This window comes from Amblyraja radiata, chromosome 17 (assembly GCF_010909765.2).
Source record: "Amblyraja radiata isolate CabotCenter1 chromosome 17, sAmbRad1.1.pri, whole genome shotgun sequence".
In the NCBI taxonomy this organism is placed as follows: Eukaryota; Metazoa; Chordata; class Chondrichthyes; order Rajiformes; family Rajidae; genus Amblyraja; species Amblyraja radiata.
Window position 1 is genome coordinate 38,093,103 of NC_045972.1, and position 21,723 is coordinate 38,114,825.

The 21,723-nt window shown below is 40.8% G+C and overlaps 1 protein-coding gene across 10 annotated transcripts in view; it reads left to right on the forward strand.

The window, feature by feature from the left end:
• LOC116982780 (FH1/FH2 domain-containing protein 1-like) overlaps window positions 1-21,723 on the forward strand; it is a 235,332-nt gene that overhangs the window by 171,459 nt on the left and 42,150 nt on the right. For 5 of the 10 annotated variants that reach the window (XM_033036207.1, XM_033036209.1, XM_033036213.1 and 2 more), the window contains exons 10-14: window positions 1,341-1,696; window positions 17,418-17,522; window positions 18,332-18,439; window positions 19,527-19,574; window positions 20,325-20,428. In XM_033036207.1, the coding sequence (XP_032892098.1) occupies window positions 1,341-1,696; window positions 17,418-17,522; window positions 18,332-18,439; window positions 19,527-19,574; window positions 20,325-20,428 (721 nt within the window). The remainder of the gene's footprint in view (window positions 1-1,340; window positions 1,697-17,417; window positions 17,523-18,331; window positions 18,440-19,526; window positions 19,575-20,324; window positions 20,429-21,723) is intronic. The other 5 variants (XM_033036211.1, XM_033036210.1, XM_033036217.1 and 2 more) reach the window with 3 other exon arrangements.

Genomic DNA, 21,723 nt, shown 5'->3' on the forward strand with positions numbered 1-21,723 from the left:
TCTAAATTAGAATTGTCTAACTGGAAAATAATGTGCAACAGACCAAGTATCAGGCCATTTATTACTGTCCTAGGCTCCAACAGACCAGCTGTGTCTGTCCTCTCACTGCCCTCATAAGTGCGTGCATGATAGCAAATGAACATTGGATGTTGCTTGATGCCAGAACACGCATCCTGAAGTTTCTTGACCTGGTGTATTGCAAAATAGGAAGAACCAGCAATAATTGCGACTCATTCTATTCTATCCAGGAAATAAATCCCCACAATTGCATTCAGGTCCATGTGATAGAGGTGGAGGACAGACTTGCAGATGCTGGTTTAAATCAAAGGTAGACACAAAATACCAGAGTACCTCAGCGTGACACGCAACATCTCAATAGATGCATCTTGTGATAGGGGAGTGGTTATCATATGTCATATTAGAGTGATCATCATTCAGGGACAAGAGGTAACAATGTTAAATTACCTTTCAAGATCTCCAGACCCCATGTGTATAAAGGTCAGTTACCAGAAGATCCCTTAAGAGAAATGCAAATATTCGTTGTGCCAAGGACCTTGGAGACATGGCAGTGACATAGTAGTCAAGTCTGGTAACCTGGATGAACAAGGCAGACCTGAGTTAAAATCCAACCATGACATCTGCAGAACTTAAAATTAGTTGAAAATCTGGAATTTTAAATAAAACTAGTGATCGTGTAGTCATATTGAACATAAAACACCATTTCTATAAAAACCCAGCTAGGTCAACGTCGATAGAAGGGACTGCTAGTCTACCAAAAAGGACAGAAAGCGATGGAGCAGCATAACAAGTTTGTCGGCATCACCAGAGAATATGGATAGATGATGATTCAGGTTTCAGACATCTGAAGAAGGGTTCCAACCTGAATTGCTGCCTATCCATGTTCTCCAGTGATGCTGCCTGACCCGCTGAGTTACTCCAGCATTTTGTGAAACGTCACCTATCCATGTTCTCCAGTGATGCTGCCTGACCCGCTGGGTTATACCAGGCATTTTATGACTTGGATAGTTTACTGATTTGCTTTGGGGAGAAAATCTGCCATATGTGAGACTCAGGCCCCATGAATGTTGCAATGTGACTCTGGAAATGCTGAACGGGCCACTCAGTTCAAAGGCATTTAGAGATGTGCAATGAATCTGGCCTTGCCTGTGAAGTCTGTACCGCCCGAACGGTTAACTCCCATGCATGTTTGAAGTTAATAATAAACTACAGTTAAAATACTTAGCGGGGTACTCTGTTGTGGTTATTGTTCAGAGCAATACATAACAAAGCCTAAACCCCAAAGGATAAATGGAAATGAACAATATTCTCCCTTTACCTAGAATGCACTAAAATACGAAGATGGTGAAGAAGATGGACACACGCCAACTTCACGAAGGGACAGAAGGAAGCTGACGCCTAATGTGGATGATGGACGGAAGAGCAAGCGATCTTCAGGACAAAATATGGCTGAGCTGTCACCAACCAGGCCAGCTCAGGCTAGTCCTCACAACCCACCTCCTGAGGGAATGAGCCCCAACAGCCCCACAACACATGACATTAAGACTTCAAAAGTGATTTCTAGCCATTCAAAACAATCTGAAGACCTAACACAATCTGAAATAACTTCAACCACACATGTAGCCAGTGCAAGAGACTTAAACTCGCCATCTGTAGACCAAGTGGAGGTTTCAACAGGGTAAGTTGCTGTTCTGCAGAAAAAAACGTTTGATATTGCTGAATGGTTTTATTTTGGTGTGCATGCCATTTGATGCATTAGTATAGTTATGAACATAATTATTAGCAGTAAGGAGGCAATGATGAGGTCCAACTATGCTAAATAATTGAAGAGGAATTTTGGTTTGGAAGATTAAGTGTGGTGAGCCATTCCCTACTTTGTAAGTGTCACTCTTTTCAATACAAGTAATCGATTAGGTATAAACACTTTGGGAAGTTCTTAGCTAATGGAAGATGCTATATGCAGGTGCTTTTTTGTTTTGATTGCTGGTGTTTGCAGCTGTTGTTCATTTTCAAATTTGTTCCAGTTATACCCATTCAGTTCCATTTAAAAGTGAGGTTCTATTGGTTGCCAATAGTATCGCCAACTAAGAAGAATTTAATATGTCTTTGATTCTTAGAATGATGCATATCACTGGGTATCTTACAGTTCAGATGTGTTTTATGTAGAGCATCACAGAGATTTAAGCTGAGATATTATGACAGAGCAAACATGTTTAAGTGATTGTGTTGATCTTGGAATCTTTGTCCTGTTGCCTTTTAAATGCAGAATAACATTCTGTGCTTCAACTCAATTCCATAGTCAAAAGCAAACGATACGTTATCTTCTGGCCCAAAAGGAAATATTAATGTGTTGAAAGCTCACGGTATTGGTATTCTCTTACAATGTTGTAATTAGAAACATAGAAACATAGAAAGTAGGTGCGAGAGTAGACCACCAGGTCCGTCGAGCCCGCACCGCCATTCGCTCATGGCTGAACACTAAACAGACACACTTACCCACAAACAGTAGACACAAGACACAGAACACAAGACACTACCCTCCCCTTTATACCGCTATCACCCCTCTCCACCCCAAGAACCTCGTGATCTCCTGGGGGAGGCAAAAAAACGGATAAAAACCCAGGTCCAATTCGGGAAAAAAATCCGGGAAATTCCTCTCCGACCCCAATCCAGGCGATCGACACTTGTCCAGGAGATCACTCAGGACTTACTATACTGAGTTGACTTAGTCTTTATTTCTCCTTCATCTGATGCCCAAGGTCGAATTGACCACCGAAACAAAAGCAGGATTGGGTACGCCTTCAAGTATACATGTGTGTCTGAGACATTTTTCATACACAAACATGAAAGCCTAAATTTAACATTATTATATCATGCCAAGTAAAAACATTCTGACTGCCCTGCTCGTCCATGCAACAAAATGGTCAAAATCAGAAAAGTCCACAGTCTTGGCTTTCTAGGCATAGAGGGTACTAGGTCTTCGAACTTTAGCATAATGCACTCCTTACTTTGAAGTGGTAATATTATTTTATTACCTGTTACAGAAGAAAGGCTTCTTAAAACATGTATATCAAACAGAACTAAGGAAACTAATGTTGGTGTGCAGAAACAAAGTAATAAAAATGATGACAACAATCACAATGCACGAGGTTTCAACACAAATTCCAACAGTCCACTTTAACCAACTGAGCAGCCAAATGCAGAAACCGTTCCACTCCTCAATAGGGTTGCTGCATTGACGTTAGTGCTTGTGGATAATGGAGGAGGAAGCTGAAACGGGTAAGGTTTGGATGAAGCCCAGAATGATGTCCTACGTGGTCTAGTAGCACTTATCCTCAAGAAATCAACATGGAAAATGCTATCAGGCAGCACCTGTGGAGAGAGAAACAGAGTTAATGTTTCAAATCCATGATGTGAGATGAATCATAGTTTTTTTTTTCACCTAGCCCCCCTGACTTATATATCACTTGAGCGAGGTCATCCGATTGTAACTCTAGGAGCCTATGAGGAAGTGAAAGCTAATTATTGAAGAAACAAGCACTGTCCTAATGACAGAAAATAGTCTACATATCTTGTTACAGCAAGTGAAGTCAAGTCGAGGTTACTGTCATATGGTCAAGGATGGTAAAGTTGAGGTACAATGAAAATCTGGCTTGCATCAGCTTCACATGCATATTGACTCACACAACATACAAAAAACATAAATGATACATAAAATACACTTAAATTCGGCAAGATAGTAAACAGGAAAAGAGACTCCAAAAAACCCAGTCCAAAACACAATTAGTAAAAAAAAAACAAGTCCATGGTAGTCATGGTGTTGATGGGTTGGGGTTGGGATTAAAATTGTGGAGGTTAGTGCAAGAATTTGATAGTTGTAGGAAAGTAGCTGTCCTTGAACAAGGTGGTGGGCGACTTCAGGTTTCTGCACCTCCTAACTCATGGTAGTAGCAAGAAGAGAGCTTTATCCAGATGGTGGGGATCCTTGACGATAGATGGTGCCTACTTGGCTGGGGAGGGCTGTGCCCGTAATGGAGCAGCTGAGCGCTTCACCCTTTTGTCAGTTCCTGTGCATTGGAATTATCGTACCAGAGCATGGCACCACTAGTCAGGATACTTTCTGCAGTACATCTGTAGAAATGTGTTAGAGGATTTGGTGACACGCTGAATCTTTTTAAACTTATAAGAAAGTACAGATAGTTGAAAACATGTGAGGAGAGGAAATAATATTTTTACCTCCTTCCCATTTTGCTGTGTATTGCTATTCAGAGATTTTCAAATATAGACCTTGGAACCTCCCTATACCATGTGCTAATTTTAACCATTGTCTCTATATGGTTTGAGGAGGTGATGAAGGTGATTGATTGGGGCCGGCAATGGTGTCTATATGTATTTTAGTTAGGCATTTGATAGAGTCCCTTGTGTAGACTGAGCCAGAAGATTAAAATCCATGGGATCCACTGTGATTCAGAACTGGCTTACCCATAAAAGACAGAGGGTAGTGGTGGAAGAGTGAAATTATGGATGGAGGCCTGAGACCAGTAGTGTTCCACAGTGGTCTGCCTTGGGATCTCTGTTGTTTAAGAAATATATAAATGACTTGTACGTAAATGTAGATGGGTTAGTTAGTACGTTTTCAGATGTCACCAAGAATGATGGAGTTGCAGACAGTGAGGAAGGCTGTCAAAGGAAATATTGGGTCAGTTATATATATGGTCAGGGTAGAGGCAGATGTAGTTTAATCCAAGTAAGTGTGAGGTGTCGCACTTTGGGAGGTCGGATATAAGGGAACATACAGTTAATGGCAAGACCCTTAACAACATTAATTGACAGAGCGATCTTGGAGTCCAGGTCCATAGCTCCCTGAAATTGACAACACAAGTGGTAAAGAAGGCATATGATATGGTTGCCTTCATCTGTCAGGGCATTGAGTGTACTGTAAGAGCCACAACGTTATGTTGCAGCTTTATAACACTTTGATTAGGACATATTTGGAAAATTGTGTACAGTTCTGGTTGCCCCATTAAGGAAGGATGTGGAGGCTTTTGGGAGCTTGCAGGAAAAGTTTACCAGAATGTTTCCTTGATTAGATGGTATGAGTTGGATTTGGTGGTAATGGCTTCCAAGAGAGGTTGGACAAACTTGGATTGTTTTTCTCTGGAGAGCCAGATGTTGAAGGAGGAGACCTAATAGAAATATATAAAATTGTGACAGGGGTAGATAGTGTAGATAGTCAGAACATGTTTCCCAGGGTTGAAATGCCAAAGTCGAGTGGACATAATTTTAAGGTCAGATGGGGAAAGTTTAAACAAGATGTGCTGGGCAAGTTTTTTACACAAAGAAAGTGATGGATGCCTGGAATGCCTCACAGGGTAAAGGGCCTGTCCCACTTTCCCAAGCTGCTCACAAATTCTCCCGAGTTTTCCCCTTGATTCAAACTCGGAGAATGTTCATAACAGGTCCATAGGAGTCCATAGATATATCGTAGCAGCTCGTTATGTCAGCCTTAGGTACTCGGGGCATCAGGTAAGTCGGGACGTTTTTTCCAGCAGGCCAAAAAATGTCCACGAGTAAAAAGATAGACAGGAGGAGAAAAATTGCAACATTTAATGCCCCGAGTATCTACGGCTGACATAACGAGCTGCTACGATATATCTACGGATTCCTAAGGACCCGTTACGAACATTCTTCGAGTTTGAATCAAGGGGAAAACTCTGGAGAATTCGTGAGCAGCTCGGGAAAGTAGGACAAGCCCTTCAGTGATGGATGCAGGTCACATAGTGGCATTTAAGACGCTTTTAGATCGGAACATGGATACAGGTATGTAGGAAATGGATGGATATGGAAGGCAAAGGAGATTAGTTTAACGGCATCATGTTTTGCATGGACATTGTGAGCTGAAGGATCTGTTCCCATTTGGTATTGTTCTATGCTCTATGTTTAATGTGCAGCTCTCCACAAACCACATTGGAAGTAATCTCCAGGCAATACACACAGGCAGTTTGCTGCACTTTAGTTACTTGAAAAAATTGATAGATTATATAAAATGTTCATGGCTTGACCCTGCAGTGATCTTTGACTCTTAGAAAAAATGATTATAAACATGACAAAATATAAATAGAGACAAAAAAGTTAAATATTAACAAAGATGCCATTTGTAATTAGATATGTCCTACATTTTTTGTTGTAATTCCAAAATAATTATTTTCTGGTTTGCATGTAATGAAGCCTGGACAGTATCAAATCAGAAGTTACATGCAGTTGTTATGATGTGGAATGTACTGCCTGAAAGAGTGGCAGATGCAGATTCAGTAATTTTCGGAGGGAATTGGACAGAAGCCTGAAAAGGTCGATGTTGCAAAGAGGAAGGAGGCAAGCAAGTGCTTTCAAACAGGCAGTGTGCTTCTGTGTCTTGCACAGAGATAGATATGTTAAACATAGAAACATAGAAAAATAGGTGCAGGAGTAGGCCATTCGGCCATTCGAGCCAGCACCGCCATTCAATATGATGATGGCTGATCATCTAAAATCAGTACCCCTTTCCTGCTTTTTCCTCAAATCTTAAAGACTAGGGAGATAACATTTGGTTTTAATTTTCTGAAATTCACTGCATTGACTGAGGGAAAGTTCCATGGGGTAGAAAAATAGGAAGAGTAATTCCTTTAATCAAAAAAAAAAGGTGAGAGGAATCAAGAAATTGTAGGTTATCATAACAGTCATAAGAAAAATGTTGGAAATTATTTTATTGAAGACATAATAGAAAGCCACCGGGAAGCAAATTGCACTAATTCTCTGCATTGATTTGTGCATGCCAGGGATAGTTAGTGTTTCATCATTGAACTGTTGCACATTGCAACCTGGCTCATTGCTTGGCAATAAAAAGAAATGAAAAACATTTGTTGTTTTTTCATCGCGTCACCCCTGTGTGCATTAACCAAGTGTTAGAAAACCCGTCCATAAAAAATAATGATGTCAGGTTATAAATGCTGATGACGCCAGTTATTAATTCATGCTGATGAATTGAATGTGAGTCACTGCAAACTGGAGAAAGCAATGGAAGTTTACAGGAAATAAGTGATAAAAAATTAGATTTTGCTTCCCAGTTGCTTTTTATTATGTCTTTAATAATGGTTTCCAACATTTTCCTTATGACCGTTGTGATAACCTATAGTTTCTTGATTTTCCTCTCCTTTTATTTGATTAAAGGAATTACTCTTCCTATTTTTCTACCTCATGGAACCTTCCCCCAATGCAGTGAATTTCAGATAATTAAAACCAATGTATCAGTTATCTCCCTGGTCTTTAAGATTTCAGCATGAAGTCCACTTGGACACTAACAAATCAGCCCGCAGCTCCAGAAATTTGCTCAGTACCCTTGCCCTGGTGATTGTAATTTTCAGAGCTTTTCCCCGCTTCCAATTACAGTCATAGAGTCATACAGCACGGAAACAGGCCCTTTGACCCAACTTGCCCATGCTGTCCAAGATGCCCCATCTACACTAGACCCGCCTGCCTGCATTTGGCCTATGTCCCTCTAAACCTTTCCTGTCCATGTACCTGTCCATGAACCTACTCTGGGTAAAAGACTTTGTGCATTCATCCTGTTTATTCCCCTCATGATCTTATGCACCTCTATAAGATCACCCCTCAGCCTCCTGCGCTCCAAGGAATAAAGTCCTATCCTACGCAGCCTCTCCCTATAGCTCTGACCCTTAAGTCTTGGCAACATGTTTGTATATCTTCTCTGCACTCTTTTCAGCTTAACAACATCCTTCCTGTAGCAATGTGACCAAAACTGAACACACTGCTCCAAATGCAGGCTCACAGTGTCTTGATCAACTTTAAAATAACATTGCAACTTCTACACTCAATGCCCTGTTGAAAGCCAATGCATCGAAAACCTTCTTGACCGCCCTATCTACCTGTGATGCCACTTTTACAACACAATGTACTTCTACTAGATCCCTCTGCTCTACCACACTCCCCAGGGCACAGCCATTCACTCTGAAGGTTTTGCTGTGGTTTGACTTCCCAAAATGCATTAAACTCTATTAACCATTCTTTGGCCCACTTACCCAACTGATCAAGGTCCTGCTGCAATTTTTTTAAACTATCTTCACCCCTTATAATACCACCCACTTTTGTATCATCTCCAAACTTACTAATCATGCCTGAAACATTCTTATCCACATGCCTTCTTTATTCTCATCCATTCCAGAAAAAAACTGTTCTCAGGGCCTTGCGCCCATTCGTCTTTCACCCAAACTAAATGCAAAATTCAGTCATGGTCACTTTGGGATGCCTTCATGATGAGGCCATTAATTAATGCCATTTTATGGACAACACAAAGTCTAGTATAGACTGCTATCTGGTTGGCTTCAGAACATGATGTTCTCAGAAACAACCCAAACTATTTCACTGCACGAACTTTGCCCATTTGATATTTTTTAGATTTCCGTGGGCTGCCCTCCAGATTTTTGTCGAAACACTTATTTTTCACACCATCACTGAGATTGCATGTTAACAGACTTTAAAGTCCAGGCATCAGCATATGACCTTCCCAAGTGCACTTTGTGTAGTCATTGGACAAAAGAACCCTGGCCTTATAATTTCATTTTTAGCCTGGAATCACTGAGGCAACTCTAGCTCAGCCCCCTATTACCAATCATAAATAGCTGAGATCACATCACATAACACAAAGGCTCCAGATTAATTCTGTTTTTTTTTATTGATCAATGCAAGGTTGTTATTGGAATATAATTAATGGTTTAAATTTGTTGCACTTTGTTTTCTCCAGCTACATGGCCTTTTGACTCCATCTCCCGCCCCCCCCACCCCATTTTTCACCTACTTTAGTATCTACTGTCACCAATACAACTTTGTCATGTATCGGGGCATACATCAAGCTACAAAACTCAGCAGGTCAGGCAACATCTGTGGAGGAATATGTGACAATGCCTGACCTGTTGAACTCCTCCAGCACTTTGTGGTTTGCTCAAGATTCCAACAAAGGCAGTTCCTCGCATCTCCATAAATCAAGCTGAATCTTCAAACTCCCCATTGATGTACAGTTACCACTGGGAGAAACTGCTGTTTTACAGATTAATTGGAACTTCTGTTGGTAGGATTCATTCCCTTACTGGTGGGAGAATCATTTCTCCTTTTCTTCTGTTTGTGCATCATCATTTCTCCCGTACCAATTAATGTAATGTTCAGTTTGCTTTTGCAGAGATATGTGTGGTGAATTTCATTGAGGCAGAGATTACTTAAAAAACAATGCTATTCATCATAGTTACTAGTTTTGCAGCTGCTCTGAAGGAGCAAATATTCATAACACTTGTGAATAAGTTTTGAAGATGTGAGTAATGGTTCGGGCATTGAGAATAAATACATTTTAGGAGACTGCATTGGTGCCAAACCGCGCGGAAACCATGGTATGTGCCTAAAGCTATTGTATTTAGCCAACATACACTTTATAGAATTGGAACTTAGAAAATTATGATTGGAACCAGTGGTGTAAAGTATTAACCGATTTCTACGGACTATTCTTTGCAGTTTAGAGAAAAATATCTTTCTATTACGGTCAGCCTTGTGCTACAATATCTCAGCATTAGCCCCCTCCTTGTACCATTAATTTCATTATGTGATTAACTTAGCAAGTCAAGACTTTTTTTATTGATAAGATGTAACAAATATGAACCATGATAAGATGTACCAAAATATAGTGAATAGTGAAAGGCCAAGATAGAGTGAATGTGGAAAGGATGTTTCCACTAGTGGGAGAGTCCAAGACCAGATGCACAGCCTCAAAATAAAAGGACGTAGCTTTAGAAAGGAGATGAGAAAGAATTTCTTTAGTCAGAGGGCGGTGAATCTGTGGAATTAATTGCTACAGTCGACTGTGGAGGCCAATTCAAGGGATATTTTTAAGGTGGAGATTGACAGTTTCTTGATTAGTAAGGGTGTCGGAGTTTATGGGGAGAAGGCAGGAGAATGGGGTTGAGAGTGAAAGATAGATCAGCCATGATTGAATGGTGGAGTAGACCAGATGGGCCGAATGGCCTAATTCTGCTCATAGAACTTATGAACTTATAAAGTACTCCTGATGTGTGGTCGCTAAAGTAAGGTAGGGATCATGGCAAGAAGGTTGCAGCCATTGACCAGAAACACTAGTGAAATAAAAGGCCAACTTTTGTCTTGATTTGGTCGAAGGCTTAATACTGACTGGAGAACTGGGAAGATATTTTACATCTTTCTCTTGAGGCAGATCGGGCCTCAGAATAGCATTTCATCTGATTCAGATTCAGATTCAGATTCAATCTTTATTGTCATTGTGCAGTGTACAGTACAGAGACAACGAAATGCAGTTAGCATCTCCCCAGAAGAACGAACATAGAATAATGAACAGCAGACCTAGGAGACGTTTAGTGTACCTTAAAGTGTCAGTATCGATTAGATGCCCAAATCTCTCTTGTGTAGGGATAAAATCTATAATCACTTTTATGAAAAGTTGGTACTACTAACTGATCCAATTGAGACAACATGGGTATGATTGCTCGGAATGAAGGATGGATTGTGCCATACTTCTCCCTGTTTATGTTAAAATGTGTTTTGTGCGTTCTGTTGCTTTGTAATTGTATGAGTGACTTGGCAAATGAAATTCCTCGTATGTTGCAAACATACTTGGCTACTAAAATATTATTGTGATTGTGATTCCCAGCATCTTCATTCTGTAGAAAAGCTAATGGAGGCACTTCGAACTCTGAAGCAAAAAAGTTGAAATTTGCCAAAGCAGTGAAAAGCGTTTTGTTGTATGCTAACCAGTCAGCAGAAAGACAATACAAGCGATCCCCTGAGACTGTCTTTGATGTGGAAGTGTTTAAGACTTCATCCGACAGCTACCTTTTAGCGTTAATCCAGCCCAGCAGAAGATTGGAAATAAAAAGCCATTTGACAGCTGATACAACAAGACTTCCGGGCCAGAGATAGTGGTTGAATAATTTGGTAACTTCCAGAATAATATTGATTCTAGAACCGTTCTGCAGATCTCATGTGATACTGGGCATCTACAAGCTTGGAGGCTGAACTCCAAGCCATTGTTGACTGTTTCACAGAAGCCCATGAGAAGATGGACTTTAGACTCCAGACTTTAGAGATACAGCATGGAAACAGGCCCTTCGGCCCACTGAGTCTGCACCGACCAGTGATCACCCCCATACACTAGCACTATCCAACACACTAGGGGCAATTTGCAATTTTTACCGAAGCCAATTAACCGACAAACCTGAACGTCTTTGGAGTGTAGGAGGAAACCGGATCACCCGAATAAAACCCATGCAGTCACAGGGAGAGCGTACAAACTACGTGCAGACAACACCCAGAGTCAGGATCAAACCCAGGTCTCTGGCGTTGTAAGACGCCAACTCTACCACTGCACCACTGTGCTAACCTTATGAACTATATGCTAAGCACCTGGAATAAATGTCTTCTACCAATCTGTGCTGCTCAATATGGCCTTCCCCTCTCCCACTTCCCTCACAATGAAGATTAAGGTTGAAACACTGGAAATCTTGGACTACTTCCGATATCTCAGGAGCCACCTTTCAGCAAAGGTGACGATGACATTCACCAGCGCCTTCAATACATCAACGCAACCTTTGGTCGAACAACAGAGACAGCTACAGAGGTTGGCCCATATCATCGACATGCTGATACCAGACTTCCGAAGTGAGCACTCCACTCTAGGCTCCATCAGGAAGGCAGAGAAAACACTTCAAGGAGACTTTTATAGTTTCCTTGAAAAATGTGACCTCTGCACCTATTTGTGAGAAGCCATGGCCAGTGGCTACACAAAATGGAGATGAATTGTCCAGGAGGGGCAGTGGGCATTTTAAATCTTATGGATGGAAGCGCACACAAAGATTGAGAGCAAACTGTGTAGGAATGCAAAATATCCTTAATGACACCTCACTTGCTCCATCGAACATCACCTCTCTCTAATGTGGCATAGTCTGCAAATCCCCGATATAGGACTCGTCAGCCATCTCAGAACCAAGAGTATTAAAGTGGAAGCAAGACATCCATATCCCAAGGGACCGGCTAGGAAGACTTTCATGGGAAAAAAGTTGTGGTGGGACTATGTTCCCAAACTAAGTGCTGCTTTAAATACTTCTTGAGCAATTTAACTTGTGCCCTGAGGCGGGAAACATGCTGTTTCTTTGTAGTCTAAATTACGTTGTATATCATCATGTAAAACAGGGACGTTTAATTGTGATACTCTTCCTACAAACAAATCCATGGTGGAGTACAAAGTTTAACAATATCTGTTGCCAAGTTGTTTCTTTTGGGTTTGTACATTATTCCCATTCTAGTTGCTAGCTGCCATCAGATGAACAGTGCTAGAATTCGTACTTACAAATAGGGTTGAGTAAAGTGTTTACTTTAGAAAATCGGAATAAATATTTTTACTCAGCGAACAGCTGAATCTGGAATGATTTTGTGTTAGTGGAACATGAAACACCATCTCCCTCTCTCTCTCTGCTATCTTTAGGTCCTGTTTGTACACTGCAATGTAACACCAGCGTAACACACTGCTGTTTATGGGCTTGAATAACCTTTGGCAATAATATGAATAGTTGAAAGGTCCCAACCTGACCTCGCCTATTCATTCCCTCCTCGGGATGGAAGCCTGACATGGGGCAGCATGGTGGCGCAGCGGTAGAGTTGTTAGAGTTGCCTTACAGAGCCTACAGCGCAGAGACCCTGGTTCAATCCCAACTATGGGCGCTGCCTGTACGGAGTTTGTACGTTCTCCCTGTGACCATGTGGGTTTTCTCCGAGATCTTCGGTTAACTCCCACAATCCAAAGACGTACAGGTTTGTAGGTTAATTGGCTTGGTATCAATGTAAAATTGTCCCTAGTGTGTTTTAATGTGCGGGGATTGCTGGTAGGTGTGGACTCGGTGGGCCGAAGGGCCTGTTTACACGCTACAGCTCTAAACTAAAAAACTAAATGTGGGTTCCTCCATCACTTTGTGTTTGAAACTGAATACTACATTAGACTGTTTCAGATGGAGCGATTACCTTGTAACTTCCTCCACCTTATGGAGATGTTTTGACTTTCTGCAACAGTGAATGTATCTAGAATTCTGTTTCTGTAGATTTCAATGGAAATGATCATTGCGATAAAGATAGACACATCGCTGCCTTGCTTTGACTGTGCACAAACACACAAATTTAAGCCTCTACCCAATGAATTGATTGGAAGGTGGTGCATTAATGGTGAATGCCAGAGATAAGCAGAGACAGATGCTTAAGGCAATGTTTTGAGCACTCTATTCTCCCCATTGAGAACAAGGAAGGGGCTACATATCTTGGAATGTAGTGTGTGTGTGATTGATCTTTACAGGGATAAAGAATAGAAATGGAAAAACATTAATGAAAATAAAGTCTGAAGAAGGGTTTCGGCCCGAAACGTCGCCTATTTCCTTCGCTCCATAGATGCTGCTGCACCCACTGAGTTTCCCCAGCAATTTTGTGTACCAATGAAAATAACTAGTCTGGTGGTTCAAAGATGTAGGAATGAATAGAAAACAGAGAAAAAGTGTTTAAAAATAGGAGGGAAAAGTGTTTGCAATGGAAAATAAAGCTCCAACAAGCTTTAATTATTTGTCCTTATGATCGTTCAGCTGCAGCATGTTACTAATAACTAATAATGATGATAAATATTGTCTATTATCCCATGTTGTCTTAAGGTATAAGAAACCTTCCACAAGCAGGAAGATAGACAATAGGTGCAGGAGTAGGCCATACGGCACTTTCAAGCCAGCATCACTAGATACTTCTTTTCACTGTTGGATGTACATTGGTCGGGACACCAGAAGAATCCTGTTTCCATGTTTACTCAAAAGGACAAATGGGCTTGCAAATGTAATAGTTTGACAGCTAGAAATCATAATTTGAATAATCAACTCCCTACTTTGAAAATATAAATCCAAAGATATATTATAAAATAGAATGTCTTTGATTTTCCCCATCGAGATTTTCTCTTAAGATTTATTTTTGGGACACTACATATTTCGGTGGAACTGACCCAAGTACTTTCAGAACAAAATGAAACAAAATAATTGTGCACCAGCTTTCTGCTGGAGACTAGCTACGATTTAAACTATCGGTTTGATTATAGGGAAAGAACCAAAAATACCAAGTGAGATACCAAATAAATGCCGCTGAGTTACTCCAGCATTTTGTGTCTATCTGTGTCAATAATATGTTGTTATTGTACCTGCCTCAATTGCCTCCTCTAGCAGCTCATTCCATATACCTACCACCCTCTGTCAGGAAAGAGTTGTCCGTCAGGTTCCTATGGTTGTTCTGTAAAGGAAAGTGAAGCTGATATAAAAGACAAGCCATGGCTTTATTAGATTGTTGAGCAGGTGTCAGGGCTGAATGACCTATTATTGCTTTGATATTTTTTATGGGCTGAGGTATGATAATGATGTCTGTTTACATTAGGGTCACCAGTAATTATTGAATACGTTTTATTTTCCGTTGCAGGGAGTCGTTGCATTTTCCATTTGTAATATCCCTGGAATTTTGGTTGGTTTGCAGTCAGCAAATGACTCATTCTCTATAGTATAGCATTATGGAAAATGGCCAAGGAGTTGTGAAATTCGTGTGCATTGGTCAATTCTCCAACTCTCTACCCAACAACATTCAAATGCCTCCGCATGCAAAATGTAACTGACTAATATTCCAACACAGAGATGGTGTAGCTGAAGGCAGAGAAGTGAATATTTCTTTCTAGGTAAAATATCGACCTTCAGTCAGGTTTAACTTGCCACTTACAATTGACATTAGAAGTTGGCATTCTCTTTGTTACCTCCATCCAGAGATTATGCATGGTGCGTTGCAATTTAAGAGTTTAAATACTGACTTGCATACAATAATGCATTATAAAATAATGAACTTTGCACATTCTCTGGATGACTTACACAGAGTAAAGTACTTTCCAACTGTTGTTATTATTGTATGTAGTAGTCGGGGATGAGCCGATCCTGGACTCACCTTGACTTTGACTTTGTCCCTTACCATCTGGACGCCCGCAGCAACGGCTGTGGAGGGTGGTGGTCCCGACCACGGGGGAAAATGGAGGAGGACTGGCCAAGCTCTGTGCCTTCCACCACAGTGATGAATGCTGTGGTGGATGTATGTGTAAATTTTTTATTGTGGTTGTGTTCTTTATTATTGGACCGCTGCTGGCAACCCAAATACCAACGACCTTGGTTGTGTGGCAATTAAATTATTTCTAAATTATTTCTAGTCAATGTGTGGACAGCAAGGGATCACAAACAAAGTGACAGGAACCAGATGATCCACTTTTTTTAGAGATATTGGATCAATATATGTAATATCCAGAACACAGAAATTACTAAACAAAGTACCATCCTAATACCGTTTTTTTTTTTTTTTAATGATCAAAAGAAATATCTTAAGCCCATCTGACAGGTTGGCAGAGCCCAGATTAGTTCCCATCAGAAAAGTGATCAGCTTTGGAGTGTACTCTCTGAGTGCTCCTGGCATAAGTTCGGAGCTCAAGTTTTGAGAATGGAAATGAAGTCCCTGCTTTCCAACTGAAGCTTGAATACTGCCACTTGATCACAGCCAAAGCAGGTCAGGATTAGCGTGGTGAGAGCTTAACTTCAGGTGCATCCATTTGTTGAGTTTGGGGCACTGTTCTTTATTCCTTCTCCTGTTTCCCTGCCCAATATTAGCTTGGAGCGCAGACCAAACGTCATACTTGCTAACTTGTTTCTGAACCACTAGGTAGTGGCGTCACCATCAGATTTCTAAGCAGACAAGCTAATGTTGCTGCAATGCCATGGCTCCGTGGTCGGCTTTCTGAGTCAGAAAGTACATGGCTCAGGCAGTCTTGACCAAAACTCTGTCCTGAATTGCAAATTGATAACTTATGTCTGCTGAATGTAGAAGTTCTGATCCATCAAGGAGGCGTACAGCATGAAAGCAGGCCCTTTGACCCACTGCGTCCTTGGCAATTCTCAAGCAAATACTACAGTAATCACATTTTATTCTCTCCACATTCCTATTAATTACTTCCAGATTCTACCACATGGTGGAAGCTGGTGAGTCTACCCAGCCTTGCAAGACCAACAACACCATTAAATGATATAAGAATGGTCATAGCAATTTTTGTATGCAAAACAAAGCATTTCACTGTACCTAGGTATATGTGACAATAAAATGTAATTGAATCATGCCTGTAGTTTGCTGGTTGTTCCAATGCTTAACTTTAAGGGAAGGATATAACAATAATAGCTAACTAATGTACCTTTGATTCTCTGACCCTAAATTATTGCCAATTTTTCCCATATTTCTACCACCTTTCATCTTTTCATCATTATTGTGTTGTTATGAGTCAAAACAGTTTAGTTTAGTGAGGTTTCGAGATACAGCATAGAAACAGGCCCTTCGGCCCACTGAGTCCATGCCAATTCTGGGATTTTGTCCATAAATTGGAACATACAAGAGATTCTTGAATTTCTGTTGATTATCTTCTGCTGGCTGTGGTTTCCGGGCTTGCCACTTGGTGCTGGGTTTTACAAAACCACTTCATCATGGAATCCTTTAATCTACTAGCAGACTAACAACTGAATTGAAATATTGAAGAATTGAACAAAATTGAAACTTACCGAACAGTGAAAGGCTTTGATAGAGTGGATGTGGAGAGGATGTTTCCACGTGGGAGAGTCTAGGACTCGAGGTCATAGCCTCAGAATTAAAGGACGTTCTTTTAGGAAGAAGATGAGGATACATTTATTTAGTCAGAGTGTGGTGAATCTGTGGAATTCTTTGCCACAGAAGGCTGTGGAGGCCAGGTCAGTGGGTATTTTTAAGGCAGAGATAGATAGATTCTTGATTAGTACAGGTGTCAGAGGTTATGGGGAAAAGGCAGGATAATAGGGTTAGGAGGGAGAGATAGATCAGCCATGATTGAATGGCGGAGGAGACTTGATGGGCCGAATTCTATTCCTATCCCTTATGACCTTGTGACCTTATAACTCAATCGGAATTTCTGTTCCTGCATCATAAAATAAGTTTAATGCTGCTGATTTAAAATAACAACTCTTCCATAATGGTTCTGTGGCTCCTTTCAGTTATCAGAAATACTTGATGTAAGATTGTTAGACTGCATGAAATGCTGATATTTACATTACCATTACACATCAACACTTCTGCTCTCATCTTTCATTCAGCTAGTTAACAATCTTGTGGCATGTATAGCTTGCAACTTATCAAACATGCCATGCAGTGTTAATGTGATAACTTTGTCCAGCTGCTCTTTGCCCAGTTCATTCTCTTACAGCTCTGTCCTTTGACAGGGAATGCTCCTACATCAGCCATTATGTAGCAACACCTTTCACCTTTCCATCAAGACCTAGGGCTGTTAGTCAAGCACCAGATGAGAGCTCCCCGAGCTCCACCAGGTTTGTCTTACTTTTGTTATCTTGATCGGGATATGTTAATGGTTCGCCAACAGCCAATGACAGTGGTAGCTATTATCTCTGGAGATGAGAACAAAAAGTGCTGGAGGAACTCTGCAGGACAGTCAGCATCTGTAGAGGGAAATAGAATGGTGATGTTTTCAGGTTGGGACTTTTCTTCAGACTTCAGTCTAGACCCAAAGTGTCGCCTGTTAATTTCCTTCCACAGATGCTGCCTAACCTGCTGAGTTTCTTTTTAGTTCAATATTCCAGCATCAGCAGTCTCGTGTATTTCCATCTCTGAAAATTGGTTTAACAGTCAAAATTAAACAGCTCTTAAAACGTGTATCTTTTAAAAGTAAATCCAAACCATTCAGCTTTTCTAACTGATATTCATCAAATTATATTATGTCATAAACTAGAAGTAAATGTACAGTAAATGTTTTTCTAGGATCTAAAACACTTGGGTTTTCTTCCCCATGGTTTTTCAGTACATTTATAATTTCAATACATTTATTTTTGATGTTGTTTTTCCAAAGTCTGCGTACTAGTAGGAATCGCGATCCACGAAACAATTATTTGGTATTGTAATATCCGGTGACAATGTACCAGGCTGATACTGAAGGTTATTGATGCCAGGAAATAGTTCAGTCTGGTGATTCTGATGATGAGTCTCCCCATTGGGTGAGATCACCGTGGGAATTCACTGTAAGGTTATTGGGACATTTTACTCTATTTTCTGCTCTTTTATTTAACGAGAATTTTATTGTTAAGTATGTATGTTTAAATATCTATATTTTGTCTGCCCGCAGGCCTACTGTGCAAAATTCATATCCATCATTTAGTAATTCAGATTCGCTGAATGCATCTTCAGAAAACAAAACTGTGAAAGCAGGCCCCGGCGAAAGAAGTATTTTCAAGTAAGTCAGATCACGAAGAGGGATTTTAGATATGATCTTGTGTTTGCATTTGAAGGTTGATTTTGACAATAGAACTGGAGTAACTGGGATCAAGGTGAAACGTTATAGTACAGTAAACCTTTGTTATCATGAACCTCTTTGTAACGGATTACTGTTATATTAGATGGACTATCCCCCCACTAATCAGACACCACTGTCTATTTAAGATCCCAGGGTGTTAGTTACACTGCAGATTTAATTGAAATTGACAAGCAATTTCATTGAAGTTGACAAACAATTGCTTTGATCAACACTTGCGCAGTGACAAAGGACACAAAGTGCTGGAGTAACTCAGCAGGTCAAGCAGCTTCTCTGGAGAGCATGGATATGTGACATTTTGGTTGAGACCCACAGCCGGAGCACGCCACACACCCGCCTGCCAGGAGTGCCGTTGGAAGACGTTCTGTGGTCGGGACCACTGAAGCTGCAACCGACCTGCACCACCACTCCAGCTGCTTTCATACCAAATCCTTCATCGCCAGGCCAGGCTGCAACTACTGCCGGCCCACACAGCTTCCTCGGCTGTTTCTAGGCCGCGCCTGCCACCAATGCCACTGACCTTTACCTGCAATCTGGCCGCCAGCAGGCTCTGCCAAACCTCACCACTCCTCCAGCCACCAACAGGCCGAGACCGAGAGTCTGAAGAAGGGTCTCGAACTGAAAAGTCACCTAACCATGTTTTCCAGAGAATTCCAATTAAATTCCATTTTAACACCAACCAGTTGGTACGCTAAATGTATTATCCTCACTAACCATAACAACACCATGATATCTATTACCAATTTCTAGAATTTAGTTGATGACTCCTGGCGGCTTGGCAGAGTAGGACTTTTATGTTGGACAATAATGCTTCCTTAAATTATCAATCAAATTTGAATTGAGACTTGGTAAAAACAAAAATTTTGACTAAAATTTACTTCACTTACCCCTGCAACAATAGGGCAATAAAATCATTAGTCATTAATATCATAAATTATGAACCTACCATTTCCAATGCCAGCAGTGACTTGTTAATGACAATGGATCTTGAAACTGGTCTTTTTCTCAGGGCTGAGAGGATTCAGATTAAGGATAAACCAGTTCTGCAAAAGTATGGGTAAGTATTGGTTGAGGAATGAAGATGCTAAGTGTATGAGCTACATAATGTCTGCTTTGCGATTTGTCTGTTCTGGTACAGGTTCTAACTTTTGGGGTGACATTTTTTTATAGGCCGGTCTAAAATTAAGCAAGGTTGAGACATTTAAGCCGATCCTATTCCAACAAAGGAATGGCAACCGTTCTCATTGATAACTGATCAAGTCCTCCTTGCACTTGAGTAGGCTGGTGCTCTGTATCTCAAACCAGCATCAGTTTCTACACGGCAAATCTTAAATACAATTTGAGCTGTCAGTTATATTGATTGGTTCAATTCATGTTAATTGACAATTGGCACATTTTTAGAGACCAACCTGCTACACGACTATATAAGTGTGTTTATTTTGCAAGTGACTGGCCTATAATAAGTGGAATATCCTAACAGAAGTCATGTAGTGGTGGCTGGGCCATGGTGAGTGTGCGGTGATTCTAATCTTTCTTTTGGAAATTGGGTGAGATTTTCCTTCTTGTAAATTTCGATCTTGATTGACTAGCTTCTCTCAGCAGTTCGAAACATAAGGTGAATGTGGAATAAAAGCTGCTTTGATGTATATGGTATTGTCCAAATAAAAATGTATTGTACAATACCTGTACAATGTTCCACTGCATGTTTGGTGTAATGTGGCGTGCTGTGGGACCCCCAGACAAGCCTGGATTGAAAAGAAAACATATTATATGAATATGTTCTGAGTTGCTGCTGTAATTCTTTCAGAAATCGCTTTTTAGAAAATCTCGTCGCAACGCAAAGAGAGAGGGATGTGAACAAATCATGTTTACACCATGCGATGTCAACATCCATGGAAAGAACCTCTGATGGTAAGTTGCCCACTTCTGTTGACGTTAGTTATCATCGACTGACATAACATACCATGGTGGTCAACTGACATCAGTTACCATGAATTAGACCCTTTAACTGAGCAGTAGTACTATAACTATCAGTAGTATGGAAAATTATTATTATTTATTATTATTTTAGTTATTATTTTATTCAATCGTTTAAAACATTAGCGACGCAGTGGTGCTGGTTTCCGAGGGGCACGGTGATGGACGCACTACACATCTCTGTCCTCCATGCAGCAGCCAAGCTCCTCTTTGGTCTCGACACATGCGTCTTCCATCAACGTCTTCAGCATCGCCTTGATTGGCCGTCCCGGGCCACGTCTACGATACACAATGTGGGGACCTATTATCTGTAAGGAAGTGGGAATAGGACATTCAGAAAATAATAACATATCTGGGAAGAGTCAAGTGGTCGAGTCTGAAGAAGGGTCCCGACCCGAAACATCACCTGTCCATGTTTCCCAGAGATGCTGCCTGATCCGTTGAGTTACTCCAGCACTTTGTGCCCTATTGAGTGTCAATTTAGGTGAATGAAAGGGGAATGATGTTCAACAAATCTGTCAAGTGTTTTTGATGTAACCAGCAGAATAGTTCAGGGGAATCGGTGGATGTAAGTTTGTACTTTCAGAAGGCCTTTGATACATAGCACATGTGATTAATAAACACACATGGACCTCGTGGCAATGAGAGTAATATACTGAATAACATAGGAAAGATTTATTTTAGGAACAGGCCCTTCAGCCATTTATGTCTGTTCTGAGCCCAGTCATCAGCAGTTCTTTCACAAATTATCCTCCTTCTATCATTACGCCATAAATGGGAATGTTTGCTGATGAATAGCATGGTGTTTGGTTCCATTTTGCAACATCTCTGATGGTAGTGACCAGGTAGTCAGCATACAGCAGTATTCAGGCAAATGTTGTGCTGGGGCAAATCATATTGTGCCCCACAGCATATCAAACATTGACTATATACTTCAGTACAGAATTTAATATGATTGGCAACTAGAACATTCCCATTTCACAGTGAAAAGCTTTTGTTGCATGCTAACCAGTCAGCCGAAAGGCAATACACAATTACAATTGAGCCACCCACACTGTACTGATAAATGATAAATGGAAAAATGTGAATAAAGTTTAGTGCAAGATAAAGTCCAGTAAAGTCCGATCAAAGATAGTCTGAGGGTCTCCAATGTGGTTATTAGTAGCTTAGGACTGCTCTCTGGTTGGATGGTTCAGTTGCCACGTATAACAGTCACAGTGTGTGGATCT